Source organism: Heloderma suspectum, chromosome 12 (genome assembly GCF_057233095.1).
Source record: "Heloderma suspectum isolate Gila_16-S chromosome 12, 16-S_ref, whole genome shotgun sequence".
Taxonomy (NCBI): domain Eukaryota; kingdom Metazoa; phylum Chordata; class Lepidosauria; order Squamata; family Helodermatidae; genus Heloderma; species Heloderma suspectum.
The window spans coordinates 34,529,082-34,554,750 of NC_139469.1; the positions used below are offsets into that span (position 1 = coordinate 34,529,082).

Consider the following 25,669-nt stretch of genomic DNA (forward strand, 5'->3'; position numbering starts at 1 on the left):
AGAACTCTGCTACAGCCTTGATGCTGTTCACATAGGTCAGAAGGTGAGCTCTTTGCTAGCACAAGCCCCAGAGGTGCACAGTAAGGAGAGAGTTCCTTGGGGTCAGGGATAATGTCTAGGGCCAGATTGGAAGCTTCTGTGGCTTAACTGAGCCGCTGCCTCACTAGTTGCCTCCCGCTGCTGTAAGTGCTCAGGAGCAGCCCTTGCCAGTCAGCCTTGAAATAAGCTGGAAAATGGCACTAGGTGATTTGCGGTCTCAGAAGAGGTGTTAGCTGCAGTGGCTATTTATCAGGCTGTATTTCTGTTTAAAACTATCACAGAAGATGAAAGCCTGATTTTTGTTGTTGTTGTTCAGTCGTTCAGTCGTGTCCGACTCTTTGTGACCCCATGGACCGTAGCACGCCAGGCCTTCCTGTCCTGCGCTCTCTCCCGGAGTGTGCTCAACTCCATATTCATTGCATCGGTGATGCTATCTAGCCATCTCATCCTCTGCCGTCCCCTTCACCTTTTGCCTTCAGTCTTTCCCAGCATCAGGGTCTTTTCCAGAGAGTTTTCTCTTCACATTAGGTGGCCAAAATATTTGAGCTTCAGCTTCAGTGTCTGTCCTTCCAATGAGCACTCAGGGTTGATTTCCTTTAGGATTGACTGATTTGACCTCCTTGCAGTCCAGGGGACTCGTAAGAGTCTTCTCCAGCACCACAGTTCGAAAGCATCAATTCTTCGGCGCTCAGCCTTCCTTATAGTCCAGCTCTCACAGCCATACATTACTACTGGGAAAGAAAGCCTGATAGGACCAGATTTATTCTGGTGATGACTTCTTAATTAAGGCCTTGCTTACATGTGCAGGAATTCTGGGTGTTCAGGCTGCACAGCCAGTTAAATGCAAACTGTTTTATTGCTAGGGTACCTTTATTTTTCTCCTCTTATCCTAGTTTGTTTATTACATTTTTATCCTGCCCTTCCTGAAAGGAGCTCTCTCAAGGCGGTATACGTAGTTCTCCTCCTTTCCCCTGTTTAACCCTCACAACAACCCTGTAAGTTCATAGAATCATAGAATAGTAGGGTTGGAAGGGGCCTACAAGGCCATCAAGTCCAACCCCCTGCTCAATGCAGGAATCCAAGTCAGAGCATCCCTGATAGATGGCTGTCCAGCCTCCTCTTGAACGCCTCCAGTGTGGGAGAGCCCACCACCTCCCTAGGTAATCAGTTCCATTGTCGTATTGCTCTAACAGTCAGGACGTTTTTCCTGATCTTCAGCTGGAATCTGGCTTCCTGTAACATGAGCCCATTATTCTGTGTCCTGCATTCTGGGATGATCGAGGAGAGATCCTGGCCTTCCTCTCTGGGACAACCTTTCAAGTACTTGAAGAGCGCTATCGTATCTCCCCTCAGGTTTCTCTTCTCAAGGCTAAACATGTTGTTCAGCTGAGAGAAGTTGGTCCAAGGCCACTCTGTTGAACTTTGTTACTGAAAGGCGATTCGAGCCAAGGTCTGTTTGGCCATCGTCTGACAGTAGAACCATCCACGCTGGATCTGTTTCTTAACCCAGCTTTCCTCAACCTGGAGCCCTCCAGATGTGTTGGACTACAACTCCCAGCATGCTCCAGCCAGCCATTTGACCATGGAGAAGGCTGTCTTAATCTTTTCTTTAAAAAAGAATTGAATGCCCGTTTAGGAATTCGTGAGTGGAGGTGTTTTAAAACTTTAAATAGTTGTATTTAATTTCAGTTGCCTATAACCTTTGTGAGATGGCCAGAGAACTTCTGTTATGGGACAGCTGTATAAATCAATCAATAAAAATGTTAGAAAGTTTTAAATGAAATAATTTTTAAAATTACCTCAAGTGGCATGTATCAAAACAGCACAGAATAAATAGCACACAAACAATATTGGAGACCTTGTTCTGAAGGTGATTTTAGGTTCCTCACTACTTTGACTTCTGTTGGCTTCTTGCCCCAGTGCCAACTTTAGGGGAAGGCAGCCTAAATAAGCATCTGCCTAGATCTCCCTCCCTCCAACCTTAGCAGGAAGAGGAAAGTGATATTGGCTAGGATTCGTCTGAAAGACCCTGTCCTTATTGCAGCCTCCCCTAGCCTGATACCCTCCGGATGCTGGCTGAGAATGATGGGAGTTGTAGTTGAACACATCTGGAGGGCACCAGGTTTGGGGGGGTTACCTTAACTGGGTCTCACTGCCTATCTGTGTACAATGGGAAGGGAGAACGTTGACATTTCAAAATGTTCTCTGTGCAGCCAGGGCATATGCTGAATCCACTTCCTCTCCTTCACCAGCAGTTTTGAGCTGGAGGGCTGAGCACTGCTTGCCTCCTACCCTCCAAATAGCTATAAAAGGAAAGTTGGGAACAGAGGGGAGAGAATTCAGTTCTTCAGTAAAGTAAAGGGGCAGGGCTAGAAGGAATCTCCTCCAGCAGGAGGTGCTTCTCAGCAGAAGTGTCATTGCAAAGCTTTGTGCATGAGCAAAAGAAGGCACCTCTCTTTCTCCCCCACCCTCTCCCCAGGATACATAGGCCCTGCTCCCTTTCCCCCCCTATGTTATCTCCTATCTGCCTTGGGGCCACAGTGGGAACTGCTTGGGGTTGCATTTCTTTGTTTCTTACTCCCTGGGAAAATCTGCTCATTCATTTCCTTTCCTGGACAAGTTTATCTCAGACTGAAAGATGGGAAAGCAGGTGCACACATGACGGGCAAGCTGCTTCCTGCATTCCCAGCTTTGGCACATCAGCTGACTTCCTGCCTGGTTCCTGGCTGCTCTTGAGCACAATCATGTGACCCTTCTGTTTCCTGTTAGGTGTGGGATACCTGTACCACATACAAGTGCCAAAAGACCTTGGAAGGCCATGATGGAATTGTCCTGGCACTCTGCATCCAAGGGTGAGTCAGAGCAGCTGGCCCCTGTGTTTTCTGCCACTGCTGGGTGAGAGGCAGCTTGGATTTGACTGTTTCTCCTTCTTTCGTTAAAGGTTGCAAGGGGGTTTACAACTTTTTTGTGGCTTATTCTCATAATGTGAATTGCTATTTCCATTTAATGGTTGGGGAAACTGAGCCTATGACATCTCCTTCAAATGAATCCATCTCCTTTTAGTCAGCACTGTTTGAATTAAAATTGTGCACCAGGAAAATCTGAATTCTGAAACTGCATGAAAACAGAGCAGAGTTGCATGATTTTTGTTACTTCTGGTTTTTCTAGTCCGGGGGCAAGGGCAATTTATAAAAAATTTAAAGCTAAATTTTACACCTGACACAGCATTCTGTATTTTTTCTGTACTGTGGAGGAAGTCCCCCACACACGCCTATGCTAGTCACATCACCATCTTGGAGGAGGTTGTTGTTCTTTCACATTAGAATGTGCTTCCCTTCCTGGTCACCTGGAGGCAATTTTTATTCGCCACAGACAACCAGGCTAAGCCTGGTACACTTCTTTCTCTGCTGTCTGTCTTGGCCTTCCCTAAAGGTCTTCTGTTTCTTTTTGTCCAGGAACAAGTTGTATAGTGGCTCTGCTGATTGTACCATCATTGTAAGTAGCCTGCTTTTGCTCTGTGTGTGCGTTGGGGAGGGGGTGGGATCTGTGGAAAGTCTCAAAGTCAGCAACAATTTTACATGGCCCCCTTTCACTCATTGCAGGTTTGGGATATTCAAACTTTGCAGAAGGTCAACACCATCCGTGCACATGACAACCCTGTGTGCACACTGGTCTCCTCACACAACATGCTTTTCAGTGGCTCTCTAAAAGCCATCAAGGTAAAGATGGGTAGGGTGAAGGAGAACAAAGCCTTTTCAGTCCTTTGTCTTCCAGACCCTCCCTTCTTCCCCAAGAATCCCCCCACCCCCACCCCAGTCTGGTCTCCAGGACTCATTTCTCTCTTCTTCTCAATTTTGATTTAATCTCTATTCTTGCTCTTGCTATTTTCCTCTCCCCTGGTTACTCCATTCCCTTATCTAGCTGGCCTTGCTCCTTTTTCTCTTCCACTGCTTTTTCAGCCACCAAAGCCATCATGGTATTTGTGCCATTCATTCTCTCAGCTCATAGCAAGTAGTGGGAATCTCCACCCTCCTTCCCCCCAATGTTATTTATTTATTACATTTATATGCTGCCCTTTCTCCAAGGAGGTTAGGGCAATGTATATGTTTTTTTCCTCTCCTTTTATCCTTGCAACAACCCTATGAGGCAGGTTAGCCTGAGCAAGAAAGACTGGCCCAAGGTGAGTGAGTCACCTTGAGTTTCATGGCTGAGTGACGTTTTGAATCTGCATCTTCCTAGTCCTAGTCAAACACTCTAACCCCTACACAACATTTGTTCTCCTTTCAGTGCAGTCTGGCTTGCTCACTTGGGATGGCTAGAACTATTTAATATGCCATATGCTTGAGGGACGCTGTGATGTAGCTCAAGGATGGGCAGACTTTAGGCTTGTAGGATTGACTTCTGTTTTCAACCAAACCCAAAACAGTGGCTCAGGAAGGTGGATGGCCATTTGCAGAACAAGGTGCCTCTGAGAATATGATTAGTCCAGGAATTTGTTTTCACTACCAGAGCTGGTGCTCATCCACAAATCTACTCCTGTTTCCCCCCAGGCTTTCTTACCTAATTTAGGACCAAAAAAAGGTTCCTTGCTGTCACTATTTTTAAACCATCGGGAGTTGGAAACCCTTGATAATCTACTGCAAATCACCTGGTGTTCCACCAGTAGATCCCAATCTACCTTCTGCCCACTCCTGCTGTAGCTTGCCCATAGGTTGATCTGTGGAGGCAGGGTGGGTGCGTGGTCCTCTCTTGGAGCACAGGATTGGATTTGGAGGCCTTTTGTCTCTGCCAAAGGTCCACTTCTTTCTGTCCTTCCTGCCCCCAGGTGTGGGACATTGTGGGCACTGAGCTGAAGCTGAAGAAGGAGCTGACGGGCCTTAATCACTGGGTCCGTGCCCTTGTGGCATCACAGAATCACCTGTACAGTGGCTCCTATCAAACAATCAAGGTATGTGCACTTTCCTCCTCTACATCTTGGTTGCTCCAGGCTACATATCCAGAATGTGTGGATTTTTGTTTTCAGTCTGGGAATGGTAATCTTTCCTCCTGCTCTTCTCTTTCACTCTAGATCTGGGACATCCGGAACTTGGAGTGTGTGCATGTTCTGCAGACGTCAGGTGGGAGCGTCTACTCCATTGCGGTCACCAACCACCACATTGTGTGTGGCACCTATGAGAATCTCATCCATGTAAGTCTGGCTGAGGCTTAAGTCATAGATACTGCTGTTGCCATTTGCACAGATGGGCAGAGGTGGTCATTGGCAGCCCTCAGTGGCATTCACCCACCCCTTCCTGGTACTTGGCAAGAAGACACTAGTGGGGTCAGAGCTATCAAAATCAGAGGCTTTGGAGGTAATTCTTGGTCCTTCTGATTCCAGGTGTGGGACATTGAATCAAAAGAGCAGGTGCGCACACTAACGGGACACGTCGGCACCGTGTACGCCCTGGCTGTCATCTCAACGCCCGACCAAACCAAAGTCTTCAGTGCTTCATATGATCGGTCATTGCGGGTATGTGAGGCGCTGCTCATTATTGAGTTGGGGGGTCCTGTGTTTTGAGGATGGCATAGTGGGAAGGAAATGGAGGTGAAAATATTGGAAATGAATATTTTAATTCCTATTTTGGGGTGAGTAAGTCAGTGTTTCGCAAAACTGTACCACTCTCAGGAGGTTAGCCATATGTGGCCAAATAGTCGCTGTGTTCCTCTGCTGCACAGTTATTGGGGGGCTTTCTAGTCTCTTCACCTGGATCACAACAGAGAGAGAATGAGGCGCCCAAGCGAGCCCAGGCATTTACTTCTGCCTCTGCTCCTGTGTGCCTGTTTGTCAGTTCGCTCTCCCCAGAATCTATTACAAAGCGTGAGAGCCCAGTGGCTCTTCATAGAATCATAGAATAGTAGGGTTGGCAGGGACCTGTAAGACCATCGAGTCCAACCCCCTGCTCAATGCAGGAATCCAAGTCAGAGCATCCCCGGCAGATGGCTGTCCAGCCTCTTGCACCCCTGCCCTTTTGTAGCATTGCAAGAGTAGAAAGAATTCAGCCAAACACCACTTGGTTATTTAGAGGACAGGCTGGATTTACCAATGGAGAAACTAGGCTTCAAAATCTTTGAGAGAGAAAAAGGCATCATGCAGAAACTTCCCAGAAGGCAAACCGGTGGGATTATAAGAAAGGTAACTTGCCCAAGAACCGAAGTGTAAGACAGAGGTGATAGACAAAACCACTCTTCTGAATCCAGTGTTCTGCTCCAGCAGCCATTTCACAGATGGAAAACTGAAGCTCCAAGAAAAGTAACATGGCCAAGAAGCTGATAGAAGGCAGCTGTGGGGTCTGAGCTCCAGGTGCTAGATCATATATTTGCCCCCACAAAGCACAGCGAAATACCTGTTTCGCAGGAGCCAAACTGTTTAGAGAAACACAAGCACACCCGCGCACATGCACACACGTACCAGGCAGGCAAAACAGACACGCAGCACAGGCAAAACGCCCCCTGCTCTCCACCCCCTCTTGTCTCCCAGAACACAGCCCACCATGCCCAGTCTACCTTTTTCTTTTTCCTGGGTGGCTGGGCACCCTTCAGAATGAAGCACTGGGTTGCAGCCACCCACCACTTTTATTTTCTAAGAATGCCTCTGGGGCCCATGTGCAGTTTAGGTGCATTCTTGGAAGTAAAGATGGCACTGGAGGGCGGCACTTTGGGCCTCACCCATTCTGTACTTGTGCCTTTGATACTCCGTTGGAAAATGCAAGACTTTACAGTTATCTGTGTTAATCTTCGGGGTCACAAAGAGTCGGACACGACTGAACAACAACAACAACATTAATCTTCACCTTGTTGGGTTTGGCCCGCCTGTCAAGGTTGTTTTGAATGTTGGTTCTGTCTTCAGTTGAATTAGCTATCCCTCCCAGCTTTGTGGACTCTGCAGATTTGGTAAGCATCCCCTCTTTGCCCTCATCCCAGTTATTTATAAAAATAAAAACAACACAGGAGTCAAGGACGGAGCCCTGCGGCACTCCACTCAAGATCTCCCTCCAGCTTGATACAGAGCCATTAGTGAACACTCATTGAGTACCATTGTTCGACTGGCTGTGGATCCACGTAACAGTAGTATCATCCAGCTCACATTTTACCATTGTGTCGAGGATAACATGAGGACTTTGCCAAATGCTTTGCTGAAATCAAGATACAATTGGCTGCGTTCATATGTAATGCTAAGCCATGGTTTATGTTAACTATGGTTTGTTGCTTTATCCATGAATTGTCCGGCAGACGACCAAAGAAATTGTGGTTTGTTTTCCCCATTCCTGGTCTGTCCCACCTCCTTCTGCCAGCTCCCTTTTTGTATCCAAAGTGCCTTTGCAGCACTGTAGAACTGGCATGGCTTCACCGCAACAGCTGCTCACTCACCATTGGGCTACTGCAGAAACAAGGCGTGGAAATCCTCTTGGCTTTGCTTGGCACTGCTCAGAACACCACTAGCCAAAGAAATTGCTCTCCCTTCCAAGAAACACCAGCAGGAGCTTTGACTCCAGGAGTCTTTAACCCTTTCCCACCATGGCATGAGGGGAAGGGATTTCTCCCGGCTTTGAAAGACTGGTTGCAGAAGCAGCCATGGATTTCTAAGCAAGTCTGTTGAGTGGACACATAGCAGGGACATGAGAAAATGTTTCTCTTTCTCATCCACTCATGTCACTGGCCCCTGTGCCATTCCTGCATACTTTTTGCCCCCTTGGGCACAACTAGGAAACCTCCAGGAAAAAGCATGTCATGGGTGGTTTGGAAGAAGTTATAAAAAGCAAGCAGTGCCCAGAGTCCTGCTCTCCCCCCTCCCCCCAACTCTTATTTGCCTTTCCTGTGAGTTCCTCTTTAAAATGTCTGTCTCCTGCCTGGAAGAAGGGAAACAGTGAACCCGCCGCAAGGTAAGAACTGTGATAAAGCATCACATAAGTTCCGTGAGCCTCTTACGTTTTTTTCCAGAACAACCCACCACTTCAAAAGCTGGCACTCGCCAGCTCTGATCCAGCACCCAGAGCCAATACTCCAATAAACACACCTGATTGTTCTTAAAGTATGAGCTTTTCTGGTTGTTAGTTAGAAGTGCAGGGAAAGCAGTTACCAGAACTGGGAGGAATACTAAAAAGAAGAGGGAAGGGAAGCAGGGGAAAGTTGTGGCATCAGCTGCTGGCCCTAACAGGACTGAGTCCAAGCAGAGATGTGTGTAGAAGAGCGGTCCTGGAATCACCTATCGTGGGGGAAGACCAGATGAACCAGGAAACGGGGCCAGATCGCCATGACCTGCCAGCGCCTGGCACCTTCTGTACAAGGCATGAAGAGCCTGTGGGGGTGTGGTGTCTGCTCGTCTTCCACTGAATGGCATTGATCTCTGCACCCAGGCATTGTGGGTTCTCCTCCAGGAGCGCATTGCCTCTTGAGTCACAGGTATTGTGGAGAATGCAGCAAGCCACAGTAACCTCAGCAGCAAGGTCCTCTTCCACCTCCGGAAAGGGTGTGCAGCGACCTCTACTGTGCCTTCAGATGCCCAAAGGCTCTCTGCACTGGTAGCCTCACCTTGCTGTGCTAGTAAAAAATTTTAAAGGTTTTCTTGGGCCTCCTTGGAGTCCAGTGCAGCACCGTGAGCCTGGTTTGCAGATGGGCAGGTCTTCAGCAGGTGGGGGCTTGTCGGATTCCATGATTTTCCCGAGCAGGTCCTAGTCCAGCAGGATTGCAGAATGGCTGGCAGCAAGGAAGCACTTGCTTCTGGAAGTGGATCCATAACATCACTTCTGCTAAGCACAGTTGCTTGGGCAGCACTGTGGAGGCCCCACTATTATCGCTCCGTTGCTGCCCACCCACCGGAGTGCTGCTCACCATGCCACTGTAGATTTAGACATGGCATCTCTCATGACCAAGAGGATTGTTGCCAACCTGTCACAGAAGGGCAGAACGCGAGCTTCCACTCTGGACCACCTGTTATGGGTAGTGAACTCCTTGAATTTCTTCTTCAAGGCATTTGTTTTCTCCCTGCACTGGGTGGCACTATGATGGAATCCCTCAAGCCCATCTCCTCACTAGAACAGCTTCATTCTGGATTGTAATCTGGAACCCCTGCTGAACCTCTGGGCTCCTCCAGAGATTGATGAAGACCCCTCTAGGACCCCGTCTGTTGTGAAGCCTGGGAAGCGGAGAATACTCACCATGGATGGGTCTTCGCAACATGGCAAGTTGTGAATAGGACAGTGCCTTTGGAAAACAAAGTTCCAAATTGATCTTACCCAAATTTCACAACTGAGCATGCAGTTGCTTGGCTTCTTCACTCTTCCAAAGAAAGAGTTTGGGGGCAGGACTTTTTGTTTGGGGTGGGGTTGGGAGTAGAGTACCTCCATCAAACTTTTGGCATCACGTAGTGGTGTAAATAAGGATACCTCTGGAAGTGAGTACTGATTAGCCTCAGGGGAGGGTGGAGTACTGATGAGAGAACATAGAACAGGTAGATATTTGTCCAGGGTCACTATTGCAGAGGAGGCAGAAGTGATGGAAGCACATAGGAACAAGGAGATATCTCTCAAGGTCACTTTGCTCAACAAGATAATTGCCTTGCAGTCTTTGGAGTTTCCCAGGACGTTTTCCAGAAGATAACTGTATACCGAATAGGAAGGTAAACAATAATTGCTCTCCTTACACTGCAAGGCATTTATCTCCACCTTGTGGAGGTGTAAAGTTCAGTTTTTGGAGGAGAGGTAAGTGGTGTGGTGCTTTATATGTGGAGTTCTGTTCTTGAGCTCTTAGATCAATGGTTACCCCTTTAAATCTCCCTGTACTCTAGCAGCACCTGTGAAGTGAGGTGCTCTGCCTTGAGAGGGAGAGCTGCTCTATGAGGAGGCAGCCAAGGACTGCCTCCTATTGTCAGGGAGATTATGGCAGGAGGGCTAGTTCTGGCTTCTCTTGCCTGTTGCCTCCGTTTCCCAGGGGCTAGCTTTTGAAATAAACCAGGATTAAGCTGCAGTTCCAAGCACAATGACAAGCCATTATTAAAACAGAATTCACAAGTCAACAGCAAGCAATGGATTCTAATACAGTTCGTTGCTGGGGGGAAAAAAACCATGTTTTATTTTCAGGGACAGGTTTGGATGCAATCACAAGTCCACAATTCAACAAATCACAATGTAGCTTAGTGTTATGTGTGAACCCAGTCACAATGCCTATGGTGTTCCCATGAGCTACCGCGCTAGTAACTCTTTCCAGAAGGAGAGACTGTTAGTCTAGTATGACTTCTTGGTAAGCCCATGCTGGCTCCTAGTAAACAATGCATTCTTTTCTAGATGATCACAAACTGACTGCTTCATCTGTTTTAGAATTTTGCCTGGTATTGATGTCAGGCTGTACTTTCTCAGATCCCCCCCCCCCCCCCGCTTTGAAGATCGGGACATTTGCCCATTTCCAGCAATTCCCACAGACAGCGGCTCGGCAATAAAGTCTACAAGCTCTTTCAGCACCCTGAGATGTAACTCATCTGGCCCTGGATATCTGAACTAATTTAAAGTAGCCAAGAGTTACCTAACCGTCTCCTCACCTATCCCAGGCTGCAGAATCCCTCCTTATGTTGCTTGTTCTATTTTTCTCAGGTTGAAGGCCATTTCCCATTGTGGGAGAAGACGGAGGAAGTTCTGCCTCGTCTCCATCACTTGTTTAATTCTTGACCATCTTCCCGAAGAAGTGGACCTTCCCCGTCCTTGTTCTTGTGCCAGACATAGCCGAAACTCTTTTTGTGGTCTTTAGCATCCCTTGCACACCTCAGCTCATTCTTGATTTTCGCCTTCTTCACAGGTTTGGGCTACTCTGTGGTACCCTTCTTTAGTTATACGACCCTCGTTCCATCTCCAGCACTTGTCCTTCTTAAGTCTCAGCTCATCAGAGAGCTCCCTGGGCAGCCGCACTGGATTCTTAGATGTCTCCTATTTGTCCTTCTCATTGCAATCATTTGTGATTGTGCCTTCAGTATTTCCCCTTTCAGAATTGCCCATCCCTTTTCTCCTTCAGAATTTCTAGCCATGGGATGCTACTCAACTTTTCTCTGAGCTCTTTGAAGTTGGCTTTCCTAAAGCCCAGGCTACATGTCTGACTGTGCTCAGTTTTCGCATCCCTTCCAGTCACAAATTCCAAGATGACATAGTTACTTTCCCCCATGGTTTCATCCACTTTCACTTCATCAACCAGTTCTTCCCTGTCAGTCAGGATCAAGTCCACCATAGCAGATCCCCTAGTTTCTTCTGAGAGATAATGTTATCAGCAAGGCAAGAATTTATTGGATGTTCTATTTTAGCGAAGTTAAGAGTTCCAGCAGATGTCAAGATGGTTAAGATCCCCCATTACTGCTACGGTGCACATCTCTGAAAACGTTACCTGTTACCATTCCAGTTTGCTGGGCAGTCTGTGATATGCTGCTACAGCAATACCACTCGTCTCTTGCTCTTAGCCTTACAAAGGTGCTTTCAACAGGGCCTCCACTCTGATTCATGGATTTCCATGCAGGTGTAAAATGTTCTTTACATATAATACCATTCCCCTTCCCTTTCTGTTGGGTCTATTTCTTTTGAACCGATTTTACCCTTCAGTTGCCATATTCCAGTCATGAGTCTCATCCCACCATGTCACAGCAGTACCTATCAAAACAAGCTTCCTTTCCCATACTAGGATTTCAAGTTTATCCTGTTCGTTTCTCAATATATAGACACCGGACACCTTCCCAGTTTCCCTGATGTATTTACCTGCAAATGTCCAGGCACCTTGCTTTCTTCTTTGCCACACACATTCTCTTCCGTAATATGGTTCGTTGCTGGGCTCCGGGCTTTTGCCTCCCTTCCCCACCGGACTTAGTTTAAAGCCCTCTTGAGTCAGGTTTGTGAGGCTCCTACCAAACATATTCTTCCCAGTCTTCATGAGGCACACCCTCTCTAGCAGGAGTTCATTTTGGTAGCACAGACCATGATCTGAGAAATCAAACCTTTCCTAGTTAACATCTGTGGGGTGAGGGAGCTGTTCACTTCTAGGATCCTGCTTTCTCTGCCAGCACTCTCTCCTTCGACAGGAGGGAATGACGGAAACAGCACTGTCCCCCCAGGTCCTTCCCTTTCCTACCTAGAGCCTAATAGAGTTTGGAGATCCATTCAAGATTTCTTCTAGCTTTATAATTCGTTCCCCCATGGATCAGCAGGAACAGATATCATGAACCACTGTTCTGGCCTTGTCTCCTTCCATTCTTCCTCCCTGGTTTTTTTTTGGGTGGGGGGTGGTACAGTTCCACTGCTTCTCTGTATTGAGAAGTGACTCAATAATTCAACCTTCCCCAACCTGATGCCCTCCAGATGTTTTGAACTACAACTCCCATCAGCCCTAGGCACCATAACCAATGTTGAGGGATAATGGGAGTCATGACCCAATGCATCTGGAGGGTTCCAGGTTGGGGAATGGTGCAATAATCCATCACTGAGGATTACCGACCCTCAGAGGAGGTAGCCTGTTGCATCTCTGTGTGAGGCACTGCTCTTGGCTTGTTTCAGTCAGAAAGCATGCCCAGATCAGTGATTCAGGCAGAAACGTTTCCTCTGGGGGTTGGGTTTTGGAGCCCAACTCCCCCACCACCCCATCCAGTGCAAATGCCCACATTAGAGGCAAGCAGCATGTGAAATGTTTTTATGGCAATAGAGGGCCAGAGCCCTGTACATGGGCTTGGAGAGCAACGTCTGTTTTGGTCCCTGTGGCCTGCATGGGGTGGATTTATGAAATTCTTGATCGTGCTGAGACTTGGGTGGGGTATCGCCTGATCATATCAGCACGGAGCCTTTTTCAGCTTCTCATTCATCATCATGAATTGTGTTCTGCTTCCAGGTATGGAGCATGGATAACATGATCTGCACGCAGACGCTGCTGCGCCACCAGGGCAGTGTCACCGCGCTGGCAGTCTCCAGGGGCCGCCTGTTCTCTGGCGCCGTCGACAGCACGGTTAAGGTAACACCCCCACCCAGCAGAGTTTCTTAAACTGCACGTGTGCAGGTGGCAGAGCAAATGGGACAGAGCAGTGCCGGGGGGCAGTGGGCCAGTGGCCTGTTTAGCTCCTCTTTGGCTGGGCAAAGCTGGAAAGTTCTCGGGCATGCCGGGATCAACAGGCCTGTTCTGTGAATTTCTCATCTGCCCGGGGGAAAATTGTGAACAAAGGGCAAACCATTTTGGGCAGCTGCTTGGTCGCCGTGGCTTGCAGGGTAAAGAGCTCAGTGCGCCATCTCAAAACCTGCTGACCACCGTCAAAACCTGCTGACCGCCGTCCCTCTGGTGCTCTCGTTCTCCGGGAAGTGGCCCCGCTCACACATGGGAGTTGGGTGGACTGACTGGGCCTTCAAACTTGGAGGGATCCCACAGCTGTTTGTGACCTTTTGCTTCCCCCCACCTCACACTTTACCCCAACCAGATTATTGGAATTCCGTAATGTTGTTGTATCATCTAGGGCTGGGAGAAGGACAAGTAATTGTGCAGAGTGCTAAAGTCCTAAGTCTCACCCTCCCCCCAGTCTTGCTGGGCATTGCCCTGTGTATTTAAGCTTATGATTTGTAGCCCTGTGTCAGGGGCAGGGAACCTGTGCCTCTCCACATGATGTTGGACTCTCAGCTCCCATCAGCAAGGCCAATGGTCATGGATTATGGGAGCTGTAGTCCAGCATCTGGAGGGCCACAGGTTACGCAGCCTGCTGTACAGGCTAAAAAGTTAATTCTGCACCAGATTTCTCTCATTTTGTGCAACTCTGTGGAATTAACATTTTCATGGTATGCACCAGGACAACCTTGCACAACTCATAACACAGTCCTGAATGGGATCTCTAAAGGGGTCAAACATCTGTCCTCTCTTGACAACCTGGAATGCAAAAACGCCCCCAGAAATGATCCAGCCTATGGCACAGCCACACGTATGGCTGGTATGTGCTGCATTCAGCTCAGTGGGTCACCAGGTGTGCCGACCCTCAAGGGGGCTTTCCCAGCAGTGACTAGGAGATCCGCTAGGAGGCTCTACGGCAGGGTTCTGGGATCACTCTGCTTGCGGGACAAGTATTGCCGATACTTCTTCCCACCTACCCTTGCAATCCCTTCTTGCTTAGAATAAAGCTGCTTCAGAGGTCAATAAGAACCTGTGGCAGGGAGGCCTCTGCCATGTAGGCCCTTCTGACTTTTCTTCCCACTGCAGGTCTGGACGTGCTAGTAAGGTGCCGCCATCTGCTTTTGGATGCCAGATTACCAAATACTCCTCCAGCTCACACATGATGTACTGCTTCCTTTCTCTCTGAAGCCCTCCCGGCAGCCACCACCAGCGAGAGCGCTTCACGGCCCACATACCTCAGCACTGCCACCAGTAACGTAGCAGGCCCTCCAAGAAGCAGGACTGTTTGACTGGTGATAAAGCTGACAGACCGCACCCAGCTATGGCTTCCTTCCTGAATTGCTATAGGCGAGGGACATTCAGTCACATGCTCTTCTAGCTGCAACTTATGACACTCAGCAGATGGAACAAATAGGGTGTAATGGTCTCAGACAGCAGCTCTTGAGTGAAGTGGGATTGGTCAGTGTGAGCACCGCAAAGCACCTTGCTCACAGGAGTGCCGGAGCCAAGGATGTGGGAGAGGATCCCTCTCTGTTCTGGTGTTTAATTTATCTGCTGAGCTCTTTCATTTGTGCCCACCGCCAATTATAAAAAGCCGTTTTCCTCTCATGTAACCAGGTACGATTTTTATGTCACAGACCTCTATCCTTTGCATCAGGTACCACAAGGCCATCCGTTCACAGCATCATGTCATAACGGCCTCCATGGTAAAGACAGGGAGAGCCCACTGTTGTGTTTTTACTGACATTTTCTACTGTTTTTAAGATTGTGATATAGATTTGGATTATTTCTTCCTTGACAATAAAAATGGACCATTGTTTTAGGCAAGCATGACTTATTGACAAACCTGGAGCACTTTAGCAAAAGGGTAACGTCTCTCAGTTGTTGGCTCATCCTGCACCCCCAGGTGTGACTAAGGCTGGATTCTATGAATTTGTAGCGATGTCTGCTCAAGTTTACTGATCCACTCGCATGCATGTACTTGTGCGCCACTAGACAGTGAATTTAACAAGCTACTTGCCCCCAAGGAAAAATTACTTACTGGAGCTAAATTACAGGCTAAGTGAAATGTTTTCCGACTTTACTACACTTGTATTAGAGAGATATGACAGCAGATGCAGATTGGTTTGTTTTAAAGTGCTCATTGCATTCAGCCTTTCTAGTGTTGGCTAGTACAGGGAGAGGGGCTTTACCATACAAGGGGATGTACAGTTCAGTGATGCTCAAGAAATGAGCTGGTAGAGGCACGAGTGCTAAACTGGAACCTCTGCATTTATAGTTCTTATCTTTGGGTACCACATGCTAGGGTTGTCTAATAGAGAATTACAGTTCTGGGAATGCATCCCAGAAGCATTTGCCTGGAGCCAGAATGCTGATTCTTAAGTTCTTGTTTAAGTACTGGACAAAAATGGTCACTGACTTCAGAAATCCAAAGTGCTACAGGTATTGGGGACATCCATGTTCAGAGGCAGGTGTTGACTGTAAAATGGCACAGTGAGGAAGGCACTGAAACTATCTCATTAGGGAAAGGAAATAAAGATCAGGTGCCTGCTCCCTTAACTGCACCAGTTTGTCAAAAAGATGGACTCCAAAAGAAACCTAGCAGGTACATTTCAGTAGGGGATACTCTGGACCAGATGTGGGGAGAGGGGGCTATTGCTATCAGTAAATGTAGGTAGGACAATTTTATGTGGTTTGGGGTTTTTGTCTGCAAAGGGTCTTGCTAACTACTGTGTGGAAATGGTAAGATGTAAAAGAGGCTGACTTGGTGACTGTGCCAGCTCACTTGCTCCTTGTTACCTGAGACAAGATGTGCAGCTCTTAAAACATGAATCCCCACCTGTGACCAGCCCTCAGCAACAATTTCCAGTGGTACATCTGAAACATCCACTTCCGTATTTGGACACAGCCCAAACAAGAGTTCTGCAAGCCCAGATGATTTGGACATTTATTAAGCACCGATGGCCGTAAGTGCATCAACAGTGCCACCTACCTGTACTGTAAACTGCAGCATGAACCAGTCCCTCAGCACCACGGCAGCCGTGCACCCAGCAGCCCTAGTGCCTCACAGAACTGCCCTCGAGGTGGGGATTTTTTTCTCTAACCTCAATAATAAAAAATATTCTTTTACAGTCAATGTCATGTACGTGTAGTAGTGAGAAGCAAGGGCTTCTTTCTCTTTTTTTTTAAATATTTGTAGCCAGACACTTTTTTTTAAATAGGAGCAAAATTTTTACAGCACCACAAAAGCCATCAAATATTAATAATACAGGTGGGATGCACGAAGCAAGAAAAGGAGGTTGGCAGCAAGATGCATAGCTCTGACAGAATGGGAATACAATACAGTTTCCATAACTTAATAATAAAAATATATAATATATATATAATATGTATAATATCCAGCATTAGAATCTTGGAATATTTTTAAGATACATTTTGTTTCTCTTTACAACAGGTATCTTTTTGTTGTCTTTTTATTTTTTTTAATTAAGAAATTTCAAAGTTGTGCCAGACACATTTTGGAGATCAGCAAAGACAGACCTATCTGTACTCAAACAAAACAAGAGAGTGCCCCCAATCACACAGTGACACCTGGGTCTCAAAAACCACAGCGCAAGGGAACCAGGCAAGATTGCATTCCAGCCTTAAAAGCCATTTTTTAAACTGGACTGACTCCCATTTGTACATCAATATACACCTGCGCATCTGTTAACTACTTCCACACACATGCATTTAAACATGCACGCACACATACAGACACGTGGGCACACACACACACACCAACTTAAAAAAGAAAACACTGTACAGAAAAGAACACACACTTGTCAGATATGAGATCGAACAAAAATTCATAGAACAAGGCACATCCTTTGATTTTCATTAAAACTGTAAAAAAGAAAATGGCAAACAAAAAAGCCCATATAACAGAAACATAAATGTTTTTGCACACTTTGAAAAGAAGAGAAACTGTACCTTTTTTAAACATTGTGCTACTCTTTTAAATGATCTCACCACAAGACACACAGCTTATTACAAGTCTAATAGACAAGCTAAACTCCAGTTCTTTCAATTTTATCTCTTAAAACTGTTTAATATACAATTGGTAATATTTTAAAATCTTTTTAATATATATTAAAGTCCTTTCCTTTTGTGTTAATTATCTCTGCGGGGAAATCCATCTTAAATAATTTCTTTCCAATAAATTAATACTTCTTTATATAGCTTATTTTTCTCATCCCTTTCATCACCCTCCAAAGGAAAAGTGTGTTTTTTTTTTCATATGTAAGAACATTCATTAACATGGCTGTTTCAACAGAAGACCTCTACCAATGCAATAATGAAATCAACAACAAATCCCAACTTGATTCTTTTAGCCTGTCACGAACTCTACTGGTTGTATATAACAAGCACAGGCATCAAAACTGAGTGGGTTAAAGGAGCTTGGTGCTCTTGCTCAGAAATGTAGTTATGGCAGAGAATAAGAAGAGGTTCTCCTGAGATGCTGATCTGAACTGACAGGCTGGGATCCATAAGTCAGTCCTACCCCAAGCCAAAGTGGGCACTGCCCCCATTTTCTTTGTTCTGGAATTTTCTTAAACGGAAAAAGAAGCAGGGAAAGAAGAGACGGAAAAAAAACTTGACATAACATGGTTACAAAAATTAAAAGTGTGTCCCATGTTGGAGATTAGGGTGGTATTAACAAGTATTACTATGATCCTAAGAGAAGATGGAGGCATGGAAGCTCACAATGTTTTGCACACAGGGATGGAGTTTCATCACATGGCCTGAAAAAAACAAGGAGAACACAATTTTGCAAGGAATTGCCTGCTCAGGAAGGCCCTGCTGCCTTTGGAGAACAGAAGAGGTTCCTTACTGAAGAGGAAGGCTGGGGGACATAGCAACTAAGATCCCGAGGAAAATGGTAGCTCTCCTCTTTCCCTCTCACTTCCACGTGACTTCTGTTGCTTGCAGTGCTGTTGACCAAGGGGAAGACATAACATGAAGAAGTGAAATTTGGAGAAAGGCACTGTTGGTGCCAATGAGGGTGAGAGCGGACGGGGCTTTTCTGCTGTTGAAAAGGTCCCAAAGCTTATAGGGCCAGATGAGCTAAATGTAAACATCACCACAGAGGATGTGCCAAGTATAAAACAGCAGAGCAACACTGTTAAAAAGAAAGGGGCGGGATGCTATCAGAGGCAAGGCTCAGGTGATCACAGAACTCTCTTTAGATGGCAGCTGGTACCCTGGGACTGGCTCTATCATCAGTAGCAAGGAAGCAGCCAAGAAATGGGAGGTGATTTGAATGACAACTACATGATCTACAGGTGGAGGTATAAGCCCACCATAGTGAAGAAGAATGCCCACAAGGGAAGGATAAAATGCAACAAGCTTAACACTTAAAGGTCAGTCTAGGCTAGATACTGGGAAATGCATCCTAGCTGTCAAAAACAATTGGTTACTGGCAGAAGTTCCTTCTGAATACCTCTGAAATTTCTTTTGATGGAGGATTTTAAGGGCTGATAATCACAGCGAACAAGTAACCTTGGGATACCTACGAAAGGTTCAAGAATGCTCATGAACAGCTTCAAGTCCAACGGGACAATAAAACTGGGTTTAATGCGAGCCCAGTGGCATAAAATGCACTCGTGGTGTTTAGAGATCTGCGCACGACAAGCAAGTCAGTAGCGGCGCTGCAACACAGTCTTGCACGATCTCTGCTTCCACTAAAGCCACCCCTTCTCCCAGTAAGATGCTATATCTCACCACTGACATTAATACATGAGGGTGTTCTTGTAGGGACAGTTTCACATTCCCAAGAAATGCCATGGGAAGTAAGATCAGAGTGATGCTTAAGAGACAATGCAGGAGGAGGAGGCGGAAATGGGTAATCCATTACTGGGAATCCCCAGATTGTGCTTGTTTAAGAATGGTACAGGCCCATGAAGAGGCAGCCAGGAAGCTCGGAAGGCCTTGTCTGTCAGGTGTGACAGCTGTGGACCACCCTCAAGCAAGCACATCTGCTACTCCCACAATGCTTTGGCATTCAGAGACTTGGTCTCCATCCCTAACTACCTGCAGTGTTTTAATACCTCTATTGCAGCCAAACATCAGGTAATGAGAAGTGATTTGTGGGGGCCAAGGATAGTCATTACATGCTGCAGACTTCTGCATGCTGTCTCTGGGAACCCAGCCTTCCATCAAAGGCCTCTTCCCTTAAACCCCACAGTAACAGAGGCCTTCCAAGAGCCATAAGCCAAAGGAAAACTGAGCAAGACACAATGTTCAGCACTGGCAAGAATGGCTTCACCCCGCTACTACCGTTTCCTCTCTCCAAAAAACAAAAGCTCTCAAGTTGGTTGACAATTTTGCAAAATTTGTTTGCCCCTAGACAGATGATATATAATCTCTGGTGCACTTTTGCTAGTTGCACACACTCAGACTGCCATTCCTTGGTACACAAAAATCTCTGACCCTGTTGGGAGATTACCCTTTCCTGGGACTTGTTTAACACACAACCCTCAGCAGAGCTGCCTCAGCAGGGCTCATCTTCCCATCATCCTTTCCTAGCTGATTGCTGGCAGACCACCCTGCATCAACCCAGCACACCATGTGTCTGAGATACACGAGGGCAAGAATTGCAGCTGAGATGGCAGTCAAGAGCCCAAGGCTCAAATCCCACCCCAGCTGTTAAAATTCACTCACCTCGGCAAAACCAACTTGGATTGCTGAGATGCAACTGAAGTTGCATTTGGAATAGCAGGAATACAAAGGAAGGGAGGTCCCCTTTCCCTAAACTCCCATGAGAGTGCAGCACCACTGCTGGCCCTCGCCCAACACTGCTGCGCCGCTATCAGAGGTTCCACCAAACGGTTGTCGTATATATTGCCTATGTCCATCCACTGCCTATTTAACTTTGCCCCCCTCCTGATCTTCTGGGAACAATTGCTGCAGACGGTCGGTAAGGAAGGCTAAACTGTTCAACCAGTGACAAACTCTTTGGAAGCAAGTGCCTTGAAGCAAAGAGAAAGTGCAACGTAAGTCCCTCATGCTCAGAACTGTCTTTTACCTAGAGATATATTTTTAAGTAATTGGGAATAAATATTCTTTTATGGCAGCTGCACCAGCCACCCCGGGATATTTACAGGGGGATTTCAGCCAGGACGTTTCTATTTTTTTCCTTTGTTCTTTTCACGCTTCAACACTGTATCAATCATGCAAACGTACCAAAGCTTTTGCACGGCTCTTGCCAGGAATGGTGCGTTCCAAGGCAAACAAACAGAAAAAAGGAGCTTATATCTCAAATGGGACTCATTAACAGAACTAAACATCTCACAGTCACAGCTTCATCATCACCAGAAGAAGACGAACACCTTCGGGACAAAGAAACGAAGCATGCAGCTAGCCGAAGGCCTCCCCGACTCACGGCTTCCCTCGGGCGTCCCCACCCCGTCTCTTCCAGCGCTTCCCAGTGATGGCAGACGGGCACAGGAACTGCGACAGCAGCACATGGGAGAGCAGCAGTGCTCAGTCAAGGAACATCACCAACACAGAAGGTGAGAGAGTCACAAAATCCCAACCAAGCAGGAAACATGAAGAACCGGAGAAGACCAATACTTATTTGTGCCACATATTTTTGATAACATATTGGGACTGTAACAACCAGGGATTGATCTGGCGAAAGGCGACAGGAGATACTTTCCAAATTAGACGAAAAAAAGATGCAAGTTTGACGAAATCTGAGCAGATTCGCTTGGAAAGCTGTGCTGGAGAAAGTCTGAAGATCGCTTTCATCTCGCAGATATGGAAGCTCCTACCCATAACAGGCACGTTGGCCTTTGACTTCATTTTCAGAAGGAGAATTGCAGCCCCCTTGTATTCCCCAAGGTCAACAGGTGTTTAGGTAGAAAAAAAACACAAGAGGGATTCCTCTTTTTCTCTTTTTTTTTCTTCCGCAAAACTGGTCCCAAGAAAAGCCTTTCCCAAGCATCTCAGTTTCAGCACAATCCTGAGGTAATCTTATGTTCTTTGTGCAAACCTCAAAAGATGGAGGGGAGGGGAACAGGGAAGGTCTTCACGGAGGTGACTGTGCCCTTATGCCCACGGCAGATCCTGAGGTTGGCCGGGATTCTTTTCCAGCTCTCATTCTAACATGGCATCCAGTTGGTCAGCAAGGTCGTCAAACATGCTGCCGATGTCGTCCAGAATGCTGACTGTGCTCTTGGATTCTGCAGCAGAGCTGAAGGAGACAGCAAAGGGTTTAGTGCTACATCAATCCCTCCACAACATCCTCCTTTTCTGCAAATCCTTTGGTTCTGCAGTTCCCATCCCTTACTTTTACTAAGCTTAAGTACATGTAACTGCAATGATGGCATACATCTTTTTTTACCCTGCCTCCGTTTTCCTCTCTTTCCTCGGTTGTCTCGTTGAGCTGTTTTCTAGATGTCTTTGTAAAGCATCATGTACATAGTTGGCATTAAATCAGGGCATCGACCACAACTACTGTGAGTCTGACTATGTCCAAGACTAGACAGCTGCCCTTCCCCGGTTCCCGCCCAGCACCTCTCCTCTAGCGGGGTTTTCTGCCTCCCTCCTGGCTCCTCGGCCCTTCCTCTTTCCCATCCCAACCCAGGGCAGCCCTTACTCGGCCGCTTGCTGATCCTCCTGCTTGATCTTCTCCTCCACGGCCTGCAGAGCAGCAGCAAGGGAGGCGCTGGTCTCCTCCAGCTTCTGGTGCACGCTCTCTGTGCTGACACTCTCCATGGAAGGTCCAGCCATGGAGGAGCGAGGCGGCTTGACTGGCACGGTCTGGGGGGGTGCCCCTCCGGGGGACAAGGGCTTGGCCGGGCTGGAGCAGAGTGAGGGGGGCGTGCTGGAGGGCTTGACGGCGGGGGCGAGCTGCTTGGCCGGTGACGGTGCAGGCGTGGAGCTGGCGCTCACCGACTGCAGGGCAGCATGGACCTTGGGCTTAGGGGCAGTTGGGGGCGGTGTCGGCTTTGGAGAGACTGGTGGTGGGGTCCCATGGACACGCTTCACTTCTGCAAAAGAGAAGAACAGCTGACTCCCGTTGCCACTTCGGGGGGGGGGCTGCTGCCACCGTACAGCAGTCTCATCTCTGACACAGGGCTTCGGGACTCTCTGATCTCTCCTTTAGCCTTACGGTTCGGTCACTGGCAGAGGAGCTGCAGGCTGAAGTAGTTGGGCGTCGGGTCCTGCCCCCCAGCCCCAGCTAAGACAGAATCTCCCAGGCTGAAATGGTCCACTACAACCCCCCCCCCCCCCGGCCGTGACCCTGAGCCTGGGATGCGCGTGCATGTGGCTACGGAGACACAAGCCCCACGGCATCTGAACCTGGCGTGTCCACAGCCGCCAGAACCAGCAGGCAGACGCGAGGGCACTGGCGGGCGGGACATGGAGGACGGGCAAAGAACTGTTGGGCAGGGAGGCTCGCTGGCCCCCATGTGTCCACGGGCCCCGCATTCAAGGGAGAGCTCTGGAAAAGTTTTTCCAGCGAGACCCACTTACCTGGACTACCAGGGCCAGGAATTGGGGCCTTTTTGGAGGTGGGTGTGGGAGGACCAGAGACTTTCTGGGGTAGGACAGGCTTGGGCGAAACAGGTGGTTTGACAGGCTTCTTGGGTTCCCCTTCCAGAGGGAGCTGGGCTGGAGTGTATTCGCATCTTTCCTGCTGGTCGGCAGGGGACGCAGCCTCCACGCCACTCGTCTCCAAGGCTGGCCGGCGTTTGACGGTAGCTGTGCCATTCTGGTAGACGGACAGCGGTGCTGGCTCCTGCTCCTTGTCTCTCGACTTTGGCCGCCTCTTCACTGTGTCTGACTCTGTGAGGATGAACTTGATGCTGTCCTGTTGACTCTGCTTTGCCCGAATTCTCCTCTTGAGTGTGACGCTGGCCTCCACCTTGGAAAGGTCGGCATGCCGGTGGGCAAGTGACAAGGGCTCCCCACCGTCAGCCTTGGCTATACCCATCTGCCGGGGCCGCTGCTTGATCGTCAGGTTGCCCTCCTCGGCAAAGGGAATGTTCTCGCCAGAACTGTTCTGTGGAGAGCCTCCGCCATGCTCTGCCCGCAGGCGCTCCATGGGGCTGCCATCTTTGGATGCGTCGGACTTGATGCTTTCTGAGCGTTCGAGGCGAGTGGATGCAATTAGCCCAGTAACAGGGCCGCTGATGGTGCGCCGGCGGTTCACCAGCTCGCCATCTGGCCCAATGGCATCCTTGTGCTTGACAGTGGCCAGGACGGCTGCAACACGGACATGTTCTGGACTGGCTGGGTGTACAGCAACTCCGGGCTGCAGGCAGTACCCATCGGGACCCTTCCCAGCTCCGGGTGGCTTTTGCATGGCAAGAGCCCGGGCCCCACCCCCAATGGATGACATTTCCAACATGGCAGCAATGCTCTTTACGCTCCCAGCACTGCCTGTGTCCACAGTGCCGCCGAGGTCGCTCGCCCGCCTCTGCTGCTGCTCCGGGAAGGGCTCCTGCCCCCCCTCCCCTCCCCTGGAGAAATCATCCGCCAGGTTGGTGCTGGAGATGGCCGAACTGGAGCGCTTGGGCGGCGGAGGCGGAGGGCCCTTCTTCTTTGGCCGGACAGCGAAGGACTGGCTGCGGTTGACATTCTTGTCGCCGCCCGCCTGCGCCCGCACCGAATGGCTGCGCCCCACTCGCCGCTGCACCGTGGCGTAGGGCCCCGCGCCCGGCACCAGGAGCTCGTCCCGCTCCTGCTCGCTGTCCGACACGGCGTAGCGGTTGAGGCTGTGGGCCCTCTTCTTCGGCCGGCCCCCCTCCTCTTCGCCATCCGCAGCCTGAGGCGGCAGGCGCAGCACCGGCACCGAGACGGGCAGCACCGGCACGGCTTGCGCCAGGGGGCCAGCCGCGTGGGCGTCTCCCTCCGCTGGCTGTGGCATGACATACGCAAAGCCCCTGTGCGTAGGGGGTGGAGGCAGCGAACGAGGAGACATGGGGCGGTCTGACTGTGGCAGCAGCTGTGGCGTGGGCTTTACCTTGGCCGTGGCATGCGGCACACCAAGGGTCTGGGGCGAGGATGGGCGGGGCTTGGTGGGCGTCTGGGGCGGGGTGTAGCGGCCTGCAGTGGGGGGGAATGACTGCCGGGGTTTGCCAGGCACCGGCGGCACGCTGGCTCGCTTGACGCCATGGCCGTGGCGGAGGCTCCGCACTTCCTTCGGCAGAGTAGCCGGAGCTCCTTTCCCGTCCTCTGCCAGGTGCTCCTGGCTCTTGGACAGAGCAGTGCTGGCAGCTTTGGGTCCATCTCCCAGCAACTCCTGGGAGCTGCTTATATGTTTCGCTCTTCCACTCAGACTGTTCTCATGGGTGAGACGGGAAGAATGGCGATAGGCCGCCCCTTCGCGGAAGTGCCCCACATGGTTGACCTGTTTTTCTGTCCCTTCCTCGCCGGTGCCTGTCATGGCCACCTGTAGTTCATTACTCAGCTCGCTGTCCTGGAAAGTGGTCATCTTGGGGGACTGGCACTCAGCCGTCTCCTGCTGGGGGGACTCGATGGCCACCGTGTCCTGCGACTGGGGCGCCCCCTTCTTCTTCAGTGTCCCAGACTCATACTTGATATACTCTGCCTTCTGGATCTCCGCCAACTTCTTCACTGCTAACATCAGCTTCTTCTGATGGCCTAAGAGAGGAACAAAGGGTGGATTCTGCCCACTTGCACAAAAACGTGGTGGCTGTTTAAAGGCTTAAAGCGGCCCTCAGATCAGGAGAGTTAAAAATAATACATGTATAATTTTATTTCACTTGCTGGCTATGATCTAGTTCTAGGAAAAAACTCAGCTCGGTCATTAAAAGCTGAGTATCACTTTGCTCCCAGAAACAGCACCTACTTTCCAGCCTAGCACCACCAGCCAGAAACTAGGACCTCAACAGGCTCTGGCCTGATCCAGGTTAGACACATCGTATTTGGGGCCACTGCAGCATTCCGTTTGCCAAGACCCCATGTCTCTTACTCCTCACCACTACTACATGCATACTGGATGGGCCCCTTTGCCTGGGCTGCCAGTTTGGGGAGGGCCGTAGCTCAGTGGTAGAGCAGATGATTTGCCCGCAGAAGGTCCCAGGTTTAATCCATGGCACCTCTGGGTAGGGCAGGAAAAACCGCCTGAAACCCTGGAGAGCCGCTGCTGCCCATCAGTGTTGACAGCACTGGGCGAGATGGATCAAGGCTCTGACTCAGGATAAGGCAGCTTCCTGTGTTCCTATACTTGGCCTTGTCCAGGTTCAGGCAGCGCCGTTCCCATGGCCTGTGCATACCCCTGCCCTGGCATTCTGGACAAACTCACCGTGTGCCACCCACGCCCCTCCCTCCTAATCTCAGCGCCTGAGTGCTGGTTGCAGTCATGCTCGCCTTCATGCACAACAGTCTTATTGTGTCATTCCTAACGATCATCCCTCGGCCTCTAAAAACAGGAGAGTTTCCATTTGCCTCTCCTCCTCCCTCCCTCCCTAAT

The 25,669-nt window shown here is 49.0% G+C and overlaps 2 protein-coding genes across 5 annotated transcripts in view; one reads left to right on the top strand and one right to left on the bottom strand.

Moving 5' to 3' along the window:
- TRAF7 (TNF receptor associated factor 7) overlaps positions 1-15,004 on the top strand; it is a 61,067-nt gene extending 46,063 nt beyond the window's left edge. For all 3 annotated transcript variants that reach the window (XM_084819035.1, XM_084819034.1, XM_084819036.1), the window contains 8 exons: positions 2,809-2,891; positions 3,495-3,534; positions 3,642-3,758; positions 4,865-4,987; positions 5,108-5,227; positions 5,417-5,548; positions 12,925-13,044; positions 14,269-15,004. In XM_084819035.1, coding sequence (XP_084675161.1) covers positions 2,809-2,891; positions 3,495-3,534; positions 3,642-3,758; positions 4,865-4,987; positions 5,108-5,227; positions 5,417-5,548; positions 12,925-13,044; positions 14,269-14,283 — 750 coding nt within the window. In that variant the 3' untranslated portion in view covers positions 14,284-15,004. The remainder of the gene's footprint in view (positions 1-2,808; positions 2,892-3,494; positions 3,535-3,641; positions 3,759-4,864; positions 4,988-5,107; positions 5,228-5,416; positions 5,549-12,924; positions 13,045-14,268) is intronic.
- CASKIN1 (CASK interacting protein 1) overlaps positions 14,822-25,669 on the bottom strand; it is a 130,882-nt gene continuing 120,034 nt past the window's right edge. For both annotated transcript variants that reach the window (XM_084819032.1, XM_084819033.1), the window contains 3 exons: positions 22,705-24,837; positions 21,824-22,217; positions 14,822-21,418 (listed from right to left, as the gene is read on the bottom strand). In XM_084819032.1, coding sequence (XP_084675158.1) covers positions 21,322-21,418; positions 21,824-22,217; positions 22,705-24,837 — 2,624 coding nt within the window. In that variant the 3' untranslated portion in view covers positions 14,822-21,321. The remainder of the gene's footprint in view (positions 21,419-21,823; positions 22,218-22,704; positions 24,838-25,669) is intronic.